Raw genomic sequence first — 12,399 nt, 5'->3', positions numbered from 1 at the left:
GGAATGGGCGGGGCTTAAACCGGACGTGGATGGGGCATAACCGGAGGTTGGTATTTTAACGTCTTAGCAAAGCCCCTAGTGGTTTGCACGCCAGCGAGATTACTGAACTCAGACATTCAGTGCTACTGCAACCAAAGTATGAGTTAAAAACAGAAAGGCTTTATTTTAGTTTCATTAGTAGACGATACATGACAACTATGCCGAATACGGAATTTCGCCATGCCACCATTGTCGCTCTGGTCGTTCATTTAACACGCACCCCCTCCCTGCAGTCTCATCTGAAACTACACCCCCCCACCCATGACATAATGGACAATATTGTCTATCTGGGCATTCATAAAAATATTCTTTCACCACTCAAAAATCGTATTCCGTCATAGCAACAAGATAAACCTGACAATAGCCCTAAGATATGTCAATACAGCAGTGAAAACGCTGCTCACTAAATAACGAAATAAACGAGACAAAGTTTTAAAAAATGATACCATGTCATTCTACAGTCAATATCTGGGACTAAATATTGAATACATACACAACCTTAACGTTGGTTTTACCTTTTGAGACTAAGTGGTCATATATTGTCTTGGACAATCCGTTTGGGAAATATATGCGCATTTGTGATGCCTGGGTACCTTCCAATATAGCTGTGCGTAATACCACACGTGTCGTTTACGTCGTTGTCGCCCTTTTTAGTACAGTCCTGCTTGATTGACAATTCATTTATTCAGTAGGTGAGAGTATAAGCTTTCTAACGATGTATAACATGTCTAATTTTGCTTTTGGAATAGCGTTTTATAGGTCAGCGTAACCGGAAATTTTCTTATCATCGCATTCATCACATATGCATTCAATCTATGTTAGCAGAAAATATGCTGTTATCGTTACTTTGGTTTATTCGTTTTTTAAATTAACTGACGGTGTGAAGACAGTAGTAGACAGAGCGCGCCAGGTTACAGTTGGCTAACCATGATGTGCTGTATGTCTTGTGATTTCAGGTGAGCAATGACGTCTAAATTTGCACAAAAAAGTGATATTGCATTAGTACAGTGGATGTATAAGAATACTAGGATACCAATGATGCTAGTAGAGTGTGTGTATGAGATCGCTAAATGTTAGGAAATACAAGTACATGTTTATATCATGTAGTCGTTAGCTAACCGACTAGTTAGCCCCACTGTAGCAAGCTAGAAGCTAGAAATGTCCGTTTGTAATCAGTAATATATGCTTACGTGTGAATGTCCAGTAAATGTGTGTTTAGCTATGGTGAGAATAATGTGTTGATCCGAATCTGAGAATTGCTAACTTTATTTTATTGAGAATATATGACAATAGATAATGGATCGCTGTGACAATGGCAAGATTGTGTTGTGTGGCGCAGCAGCAGTGAACGTTGTATAGGCTCTGTGTAGAGGAGGAGCTCTGTGTGTGGCTGGCCTATCACGAGTACAAATATTGACACATTTTACTCGAATGGTACTCGTGCTTGTAAAAAGTACATTATCCTTACTGGATACTTGTTTCATCCAAGTATTCGGCTCAACCCTAATTCCATTGTTATTGGATGATACAGCATTAATGAAACTTACCTTTCCAGCCACTTGCAATCAAGCACTGAGACTAGTGAAGGGATAGAACTGTCTTATATGTGTTTGAGAAAGCCTGATGAAAGAAAGAATGGACCAGTATTTTGCAGTGAGATGGCTGTAGGGGAGTGTTTCCATGTCTGGGGTTGAAGCTTGGGTAAAGATGGCAATGAGTGGCTGGACTCACCTCCTGCTGCAAGTCTTTGATGATTTTGCTCTTCCTCTCCATTTCTGTCTTCAAGAAATTGATCTGACAAGATGAAAGAGAGTCATTAGGACTGATTTCCCAAATTTATTCTCTATGATTTTCATCTGAAATATCTTCCAGTAAATGACAACAAGAGAAAAAATATGCATTGGTTTAACCAATTTTATGTTTTGGATAAAGCACAGAAAATAGATTTTGTTTTAGAACTTATGGCTACACAAAATTAAATTAAAATGGCATTGTCAATATGAGAACCAGAGCTGTGCCAATGAAAGTCAAGTAATCCATTGCATGAGGCTAAGGAGAAAAAAAAAAGAAAAACAGACAGAGACATAGGAAAATCAACTGTTTGGAACATCATTAACCCCTTAGCGCACATGCCAAATCTTGTCAATCCTTGCCCATTTAGGGGGTACCCTATTTAAAGCTTTATAACTCCTGATGTGAACATCACAGAGACTTGAAAAATGGCTTAAATGAAGCAAGACATTTGTACAATTTAGAATACTAACGCAGATTAGTTTATATACATAATTCTGGAAGAAATAAAGTGCCACAAATGCAATTGTCTAGACAAAAAAAATCTAAAATGAATTTGCACTTTTTTAGTTTGCAATGAAATACTGAGAGATTGCATATATACAGCAGGTTAAACTATACATGTTCTGGATCAAAAACTTCTTGACCACAATCTAAATAAAATCTAAGTGTGGATATGTAGATATACTGTAGATGTATGAAGCAAAAACTAAGCAGTGTACCCAGCGTCTCCAAATCTATCCAAAATGTCTAAATTATGCATTGCTGTGAATCACAACATATTCACGTATTTCACTACAAATCAACTGTTTTGACTCAAGAAAATCACTGTTGCATCATTTTCAAGGCAGAATTACAAGCTTTCAGTCAGTACAGTGGTCTAAAATATCTAGGGGTCCAGAAACATATCCAAAATCTCTCCAAAATTAAATAAAATGTTTTATGTCCATTATAAAGCATATAAATGAGCCCCTTATGAAGTTTTAAGATGGAACACTGCTATCAGGTTCAAAAATAATGCAAAAATATTGTCACACAATGCGGTACAGTACCTAAATGTGCAATTAACTCTTGTATGTATTTCTATACTTCGTACTCTCGTATGTTTTCTTGTATGGGGATGGGACGGCGACATGAAAACAATTTTCAACCGTCCACCACGTTTTCCCTACAAACACACTACGTTGTGACAACATTGCTCTATGGTCGCAAAATAACCAGTCCTCATGGAGACTGTTCTGCAACGTTGCAGTAACGTTATAGAATTACGTAAATACGATGTAATTTAATAACGTAACAATTATGTTATATCACAGTCCTCATCATTACTTCATTTGAAACGTTACTGGTAGGTTGTCAGAACGTTTGTAAATGACGTATTGGCTTACATTAAAATATCTATCTGTCTATGCGTTTAAACTTGGACCGTTAACACGTTATATCCAATGCAGGATTTATTATTATTATTATTTATTTATTTATTTATTTGTTTTTATTTATATATACATATATGATATGATGGATAAGCAGGTATAGGGTTCTAGGGTGGCTGACATGGATAGGGATTTTATAGTAGGACTAGGTGTGAAGCATGGAGGATAAAATATAGTTTAGGGTGAAGGGATTTTTGAGTGTAAATCTATTGTCTGATACACACTCCGGAGCAGAAGGTGGCGGTAATTCACCAATAAGCTGTACACCACCCGCTGTAAAACAAGAAGACGACGACGTTATATAAAATCCCATGCGCATATTGCTGTGACGTGCTCTTGGTAGAAGTTCGCTGTGATTTCAAATTCTCCTTGGGAAAATCTGGGTTTGACGGCGTTCAAGAGCAGGTAAGCATTTCATTATGCCTTACAATTTTTAACTGAATTTATTAATGCAACAATACTGGATGCCAACCGCCGTAAAAGCTAACAAGAAGAACTGAATGCATTGCAGACCTTTTCAGTTAGTAGTATGTGCAATGTAATGTTGGAGTCCTACTTTCAGCATGCATGTTTGCAGTTCTAGCTGAATGTTGCTAATGCTTTAAGTTAGCCGTTGAAATGGTGATGTTCAGACCTGGCGTCTGTTCTGGGACTAATTTGAGTTAGTGTTCTGTTAGATAACATATTTGCTAATTTGTGTATTTAACGCTAATAGCCCAGTGCAAATGTAATGTAAGACCAGCTAACATTACCTAGCTGATCTCGGCGATGGCCTGTTTAGTTAGCTAACAATTGAGCTAATTCAACATGTATAAACGGCGGTCCGTAAAGCACCTTTGTTCATGTCCTTTTAGCTAGCATTGTTGCCGACGCCTCTTTTGAAAGCTAACGTATGTGGCGCTCTTTTGAAAGCCGTAATTCACCTTGTCCACGTCCTAATGAGATATCAACATGCTGGTTAAAATATGCATCATAAATGCATAAAAATTGTTGTGTGGTGTTCATTTGGTTTTTGGTGTTTGACAAACTGGAGCTAGCAAGACTTTTCAAGCTAGCATTGTTGGCGCCTCTTTTGAAAGCTATTTTTGCGCTCTTTCGAAAGCATTTAGCTAAACATTATTTCCATTAGAAATACAAAAACTCAACTTTCCCCCCCCCCAAATCCTCTAGCATTATTACTGTATACCTGGTGTAATCGTGGCCTTAAAAAAATTAAATAAATAAATTGGCTTTGCGCCAGTGCATTGTGTAATCAATATCAATCAAGAGTATTTCTCTGTATTTTCACCAAATACTGACTTAAATTGATTTTTTTTTGCAGAGAGGCGCAACAGCTCAAATGGAAACTAGAGCACAAGATCAGAATAAAGGTAGTTATGGATATTATATGGAAACAGCTCTTTGCTCATTGACTGTTTGTCATTGTCAAAACACAATTACGATTTTAGCCTGCTGCGTGTGTTACTCAATGCATTTTTCTTACTTGGTCCAATTTCATATCCTTTCAGCTCCCTCACATGGCCTTATGACTGTTGCCCCAGTGAAGAACTCGAGGTCCAGCCTTCCCCACTCCTGAGACAAGAGTGACTGTATTCCAAGTAGAACAATGCACGGGAGGCCTGTGAATTTGGGCAGTGTGATTTGGAACTGTATAGTACAAAATAAGATTCTATTGAGCTCTTATAACCTTATTAAATAGCTAACATGGAAAGCATTTTTGAAAATTAAGTAACATGAAAAAATGAATGTGACATGTCTTTAAGGGTGATTGCAAGCCCTTAAAAAGTCTTAAATTGTCTTAAATTTATTTTTGTTCATAAAATTGTCTAATACATCATGACAGTTGAATATATCATGGTGTATTTATTGGTGGTTACAATGCGTTTGTATTTTAATGGTAAAAGCCCGCAATGTGTCCTTTTCTTGGACCAAAATAAACATTTGGACAAATGTCAATGTTGTCGTTTTAGATAATTGGAAAAATGTCAAGTAGCTAAGAGTACAACTTGCCTGTGCTTACTTGTGTGGCAAACTGTCTTAAATGTTATTCTAAGAAGCATTTAAAATTTAAAAAGCCTTAAATTTAACTTGCTAATGCCTGCAGACATCCTACTTTAATATGTGGGGGATCCTAACTTAAATGTAGTTCACCGCTTGAAAAAGACAAAAATACTCAACACTGTTATAATGTTGAAATCATTGGCATATGGTTACTGTCCTGAAACTACAACAATGCAAGACAATGTATATTTTATTGACAAGCAGTTTTGGGTGTTTTAATTTAGTTCTTTAGTTTAGTGCACTTCATTCTGTTGACATATCAAGAAATTGTAATGATGGTAATGCCATCATTTTATCAGAAAAATACTAGGGAGGATGTAGTCATGATATTCTGTCAGTATGCTGCAGTTGATGCTTATGATGGTGGTGGAAGTGATTGGTGATGCGTAGGTACTGTATATTATACTAGCACATATGTTTTGGGGGACCTGCTATGGACATTGGACACTAGTGAAAGTCACCCTTTTTATGTTGTTTTTGTATCTAGTTTTGTATGTTTGTCTCATTATCTGTACCATAATTATGGTTTCTTCAGCACATATTGCCTACCTAGAAATGTAACTTGAACCTGATCTCAATGGTATTCTATGACAATAAAGGCTTTCTATCCTATTTGGGCTTGATATGTGTACATTTTGTATTGCTGCACTGAGTATCTTTGAAAATAAATTTTGAAGATATGAATTACAGAAGCAATGGCATTTCATTGGTAGGATAGAATGGAGATCAACATTACAACACCATGATATACCTTTTGTTAATACATAAAATCTAAATGTATGGTCAGGGTTTAGTAAGTAAGTGACCAATCAGCGACATTGTGGAAAGGTAAATAACGTAATAAAGAAGTTTAAACAATGTGTCAGCGACGTAAATCTATAACGTTACGACGGATGACTGCCTGGCGACATAGAATAACCTTACCCCGACGTTGTGATTATTTCATTGTCAAACGTATAGTTGTAAGGACGTAATTGTTACGTATCCACAACGTTGTTTTGCGACGTGGCGCTGGTCTTACGTTTTTACGTTAATACTACGCAATTTGATACGTAAAGCGGACGTTATGAGACCAATAGAGGACGTTAATAGTACGTCGCCACAACCACATTTTGTTAGTAGGGTTGACAATGCTCCAAGTTTCACGTCATCACTGTTGCATGCTTCACAAAAACTATTACACTACTAACTAACGCTTACATTACAGTGGGAAATATCCACATTATATAATACCACTAACCTATTTAAAGACACTCAATTTAAAAAATAATGTATATATAAGTATTTTGAGCAGTAATACTTACATAGCAATGATGAAATATTATCTGTTTTCAGTAGATGGAGACAGAGACAGGAAATAAATGATATAGTTCTATCCGCTCCTGTCTTACACCAGAAAACTATGTCAGCTAGGTCTATCAGCAAACATATGGCTTAGCTATGCTCAGAAGTCCTCAATAATAATAGTATTTTCCAAGAAACTTCGAAAAATCGTTGACAAGGTTTCCTTAGCAGCATCTTTGTTTTACTGCTACCACGTGAATTCGTAATTGAATGCGATAAGAAAATGTCCGGTTACGCTGACCTATAAAACACTATTCCAAAAGCAAAATTAGACATGTTATACATCGTTAGAAAGCTTATACCCTCACCTACTGAATAAATGAATTGTCAATCAAGCCAGACTGTACTAAAAAGGGCGACGACGCCGTAAACAACAGGTGTGGTATTACGCACAGCTATTTTGGAAGGTACCCAGGCATCACAAATGCGCGTATATTTCACAAAGGGATTGTCCAAGACAATGTATGACCACTCAATCTAAAAAAAAAAGGGACATCTCTACGCGTAAAACCAACGGAAAGGTTCTATATTTATTCAATATTTAGTCCCAGATATTGACTGCAGAATGACATGGTATCATTTTTTAAAACTTTTTCTCGTTTACTTTGTTATTCAGTGAGCAGCGTTTTCACTGCTGTAGCATATCTTAGGGCTATTGTCGGGTTTATCTTGTTGCTATGACGGAATACGATTTTTTGTGGTGAAAGAATATTTTTATGAATGCCATTATGTCAAGGGTGGGGGTGTTTTCTAGGTGAGACTGCAGGGAGGGGGTGCGTGTTAAATGAACAACCAGAGTGATGATGGTGGCACTGCGAAACTCCGTATTCGGCATAGTTGTCGTGTATCGTCTGCTAATGAAACTAAAACAATGTGTTTCTGTTTTTAACTCATACTTTGGTTGCAGTAGCACCGAATGTCTGAGTTTAGTAATCTCGGCACGCCGGCGTGCTGACCACTAAGGGCTTTGCACTAAGAGGTTAAAAAGAAAAATACTAGTGAGCTCAGTAATTGCAAAGGGCCAGGTAGGCCAAGGAAGACCTCTAAACACCTGTCTGACAGATCAGAAACACTACTCTGGAGGCAAGATAACCACTAGTTAGCTACAAAAATGGGATGGCCAGGTTACAGTTTACAGTACCTAAAAGACTGTTCTGGAAAAAAGTCTTGAGAGATGAGACCAAGATTCACTTGTATCAGAATGAGGGCAAGAGCAAAGTGTGGAAGCCTAAAGTACCAACTCAGGATCCAAAGCACCCCATCTCACCTGTGAAACATGGTGGTGGGGGTGTTATAGTTTGGGCATGTATGGTTGCTACAGGTAATGGCTCATTTGTCTTCATTAACAATGTAACTGCTGATAGCAGTAGCATAATTTATTCTTAAGTGTACAGAACCATCTGCTCAAGTTCAAGCAAATACCTCCAAACACATTGGACAGTGGTTCATCCAGGATGAATCATCCTACAGCAAGACAATGATCCAATAAGTCGTCTGCTCTCAGAAAGGCCATGTTGTAAAATGTTCAGCAGAGTATCAAAGACAGTAGGTGCATCAGGTAACTGTTTCGGATAGAGGGTAGCCTTGTTCAACAATTTACATGTATAAAAATATCTAGCTAACAATAGCTACCGTGAACCATCAGATAGATAGCTAACTTTAGACTAGCTATTGAACTTAGAACCATCACTAGCTAGTGCGACCAAGCTCGGTGACTAAATGGAACATGTTTTGTTGCATTATCAGAAAGCTATGCAACAATGAAAGAGATTTCATTGTTTTAACTGGACTCTTGGAGATCAAATTTTCAGTGTAGCTAAAATGCCAGTCTGTAAGTCTGTAATCCTGTAATCGTGCTTGCCAATGAGGTGTAAGTGGAAATGCTGATGCACTTTCATGTGGAGTGCGGAGAAGCCAGAAAATGAGAGGTTTTGTGGGGGGTGGTGGGAGTGTGTCCCTTTCTCTGTGGGTAGGGGCAATGGCTGTTACGTTTTTCAAAATATTTTCACAATACGGTTGATGATAAGGTTACCTACTGTATCTTTACCTAACTATTTTTTTTTTTTTTAAATGTGACAATATAGGTAAAACCTCAAAAATATTATATATAAAGTTACCTGTGATTTTGTATGACAGAAAAATGTGACATGACAAAAGAAAACATCTGCTCAACAAGACCCAATAATTAATTAGGAAAGACTAAAGGGGTGGAAACAAAGACTTCACCTGTTGAATAATCAAGAACATAACAGTACAGACACCACTCATCATCATGCTAACACAGCCCAGTACTAACGATTGAATAAATTCCATCCTAACTATAAGGAGCCCCAAAGGAATTATCTGAACACATCTAACATTAAACATTGAACTAACTTAAAAAGTAAAACACATTGATGAGAGAAATTCATTTCTTTAATACATATTAAACACCGTTTAAAATGCCTAAGGTCTGCCAAAAAGCACACTAGATGGAGATGGTTTTCAACACCATCTAGTATCCCCAATCTCCAAATCTGAAGCCCTGTTCATGACCTCTTTGGGTACCAAACCTCTCGTTCTCTCTTCAGATGCCATTCAGTAAACATATAACAGAAAAAAAGCATGTTGTTTGTTATAGAGGTGGAATTACTGTAACCAGGGTCGTAGGAGTGAGTTTGACATTGGGGGGAACACATTTGCAACCCAGCCCCTACCCCTGCCTGCCCCCTTGGAGTGGCCATTACGAAGAGCTGAATACCATAGAAAATTTGTGGACTGAACTGAAAAAAACGTGTCCAAGCAAGGAGGCCCACAAACCTGACTGAGTTACACCAGTTATGTCAGGAGGAATGGGCAAAAATCCCGGCAAAGTATTGCTTGTGGAAGGCTACCCCAAGCATTTGATTCAACTTAAGCAATTAAATGGCAATGCCACCAAATACTAACAAAGTGTATGTAAACTTTTGACCCACTGAAAATCTGACATAGTACATACAAGCTGAAATAAATCTGTCTATTAGCTATTATTTACAAATGATCTCTTATGGAAATAAAGTAGATTCCCTAACTGACTTAACATACATAGGAAATGTATGGTAATATGAAATGTGTGGAGTTGTGAAAAATTGAGTTTGAATGTCTTTAGCCTAGGTGTATGTAAACTTTTGGCCTCAACTGTAATACATGTGCTATAAATGTGTCTGACACTGAGTGTGGGGTGCAGGTGAGGTATGCCAGCTGAACAAGGTTGAAGAAGAGCTACTCTACACCTCAACACCATCTCCCTTCCACCTCTCTACCCATCCAAACCCTCTACTGACACATGGAATCTATCAGATCTATCCAAACATATTCATTTACATTATCTGAAAATACGACAGAGAAAGAAAAATAGATAGATAGATAGTTTGTTTTCAAGAGCAAAATCTTTTCAGGTATGTGCAGGCATCTGAGAACATTCCAAAAACATAATTCAAAAAAAGTCTTTGAATTCCCTTTTCTCCCTACTAAATTTTCACTCTTAAAAAAATAAAGAAAAATATTTGATCACAAAAAACTCAGCTACACTTTTTCCTTCCATACCATCATCGAAATGCTGTTCAGCTGAATATTATGTAAATATGTAATGTGTACGTGTGTCCACCATCGTAATATAATGTGATGTGCCACATTAAATGTTGGACTGGATCTCTTTCTGGACTGCTTTTGTTGCCACATTATTGGATGAAAGAATGCTGGAAATAATAATGAAATGTAGACTGCCAAGTCAGCCTCTGGGCAGTCTCACTATAATCACAGATCTATAATTGACTTTTAAAAATGTTGGCAAGATATCAGACAATGCACCAAAGAAAAGATGGCATATAATAAGATATCTAATGAAAGGGATGGTTCACCCAAATTGCATAATTCTGCAATAGTTGTCCATGGGTAGTACTTTCCACAAACTGGCCCTTCTGCTTCTCCTGCTATGGTGCAGCTAATAGTGGAATTGGACCCAGAAATTCATTATTAGCTGCAGTATTACAGGAGAAGCAGAAGGGCAAGTTTATGGAAATTACTGTCCGTAGATAATTATTATAGAATTAAGCAATTTGGGTGAGCTACTTTTATTTTAAATTGAACTATCCCTTTACTTTGGCACGGGAAAAACTAAGGTTAAAAACTCAGTTAATGCTCATGAATAAAAATTCTGCATGCTTCTGTCTCTAATTTTCCATATGCATGGGTTCAGGAGCCCTGTTCTTAAAGAAAAATACCTGATTTCCTTTAGACGTTAAAATACAGATGCAATTACCTTTGCCGCAACGGCCACCAGCCATGAAATCAGCTGTAGCAGGTCATAAATGCATAAATTGCCATTCTCCTTCCATATTTATATGGTCCAACATCAGAATGTCCTAAAATACATTTGCATTAACCCAGACATGCACATTTTAGGGATGCCGCTTATATTTTACCAGCACAAACCTCCTATGCGGCACCTACTAAGGATTTCAGCAGGGCTTTTATAGACGCTAATGAGACAAAAAGCATTTGTCCATAAGTATGGCCCTTAGTTAAAATATATTTGAAAAAAAATATGATGAAATTGTTGTGTATATTTATTAATTTTGAACTGCGCCTTTTTTCTAAATTTACAAAATTCTTGAAGTCTACCCTTAGAAACCCATTTTACAGGTTACCTGCAGGTACCTGGGCCAATGCCAATTGAACAGCCTGAGGACAGAGTGATGTATAGTAAGCAAAAAGAACTGCTGCATCAATTTAGTTTGAGCTCTGAGAATCTGTTCAGACACTGTAGACAACGGAGAAGTGAAAGAGTAAATGACAGAGGCAGTAGGACCTTTATTCGATGATATAAAAATAAAAGGGGTTGAGACAGCATTTCACAGTGTAATACCAAGCAGTTATTTCATGGCAGGGTTGAGAAATATTTGTTTCACCAGAGGCAAACCCCCTTCACTTGCAGACAAGTCAGTTGCCATGACTAACAACGCTCTTCTGATTATTCGTTTTCAACAAGAGAAGACAGCAAAACTAGAGGAATATTGCAAGAGAGATAGTGCTGGCAAACTACTAAATACCTTCATTCATTAAATTGATCCTAACTTCAGCCGGCTGTCTTTTCTATAACCACTGGAAAAAGTCATATTTGCACATAGATGCAGTAATCGTGTTGATACTAACTTTTTAACTTTCCTCACTTTTTAAAGTCAAAGCAACCACAAATCAAATTAATCGCAGTCCTGTGTGTATTCAATGAGCTTGAAGTCATCTTGATCATGCAATTCAGGGAGCCTGTAACAGCAGATCCATTATATGGATCAGTGAATCAGCACATCATTAATCCTTCAGATCAAGTGAATATCCTTGCATATATTTGATTTGTGAAGGAGGAAACTGCTATCAAAAATCATAAGTGGAAAATGGGTGGCGACAGGTGACATGATGAAATTGTGATTTAACGCATTGATTCATTGTTCAGTGGAAATCGTGCTCTTGAGAAAGTGATCACTAAAAATGACTTTTTTTAATCAAGCATGCAGTAAACGTTAAATTATCCAAGCAGGAAAGTAAAGTACACAGAACAGATGTGAGAAGCATTCACTTTAGAAGTTTGCAGTCATTGCAATCTGACCTCAATGGTTTGAGGGTTGGGACCCAAAACCTGCTAAGATCTCAAACAGCTGATGAATGCATATTGGCACAGTAGGTTCACACCACAGACAGAACAATAAACCATCAA

The 12,399-nt window shown here is 37.4% G+C and overlaps 1 protein-coding gene across 1 annotated transcript in view; it reads right to left on the bottom strand.

The window, feature by feature from the left end:
- Positions 1-12,399, bottom strand: part of LOC118228159 (leucine zipper protein 2-like) — a 151,791-nt gene that overhangs the window by 96,623 nt on the left and 42,769 nt on the right. The window contains exon 4 of the mRNA XM_035419495.1: positions 1,771-1,833. Coding sequence (XP_035275386.1) covers positions 1,771-1,833 — 63 coding nt within the window. The remainder of the gene's footprint in view (positions 1-1,770; positions 1,834-12,399) is intronic.

Source organism: Anguilla anguilla, chromosome 5 (genome assembly GCF_013347855.1).
Source record: "Anguilla anguilla isolate fAngAng1 chromosome 5, fAngAng1.pri, whole genome shotgun sequence".
Lineage (NCBI taxonomy): Eukaryota > Metazoa > Chordata > Actinopteri > Anguilliformes > Anguillidae > Anguilla > Anguilla anguilla.
Note: the sequence above shows the minus strand (reverse complement) of the source record. Positions and strands in the feature narration are given on the sequence as shown.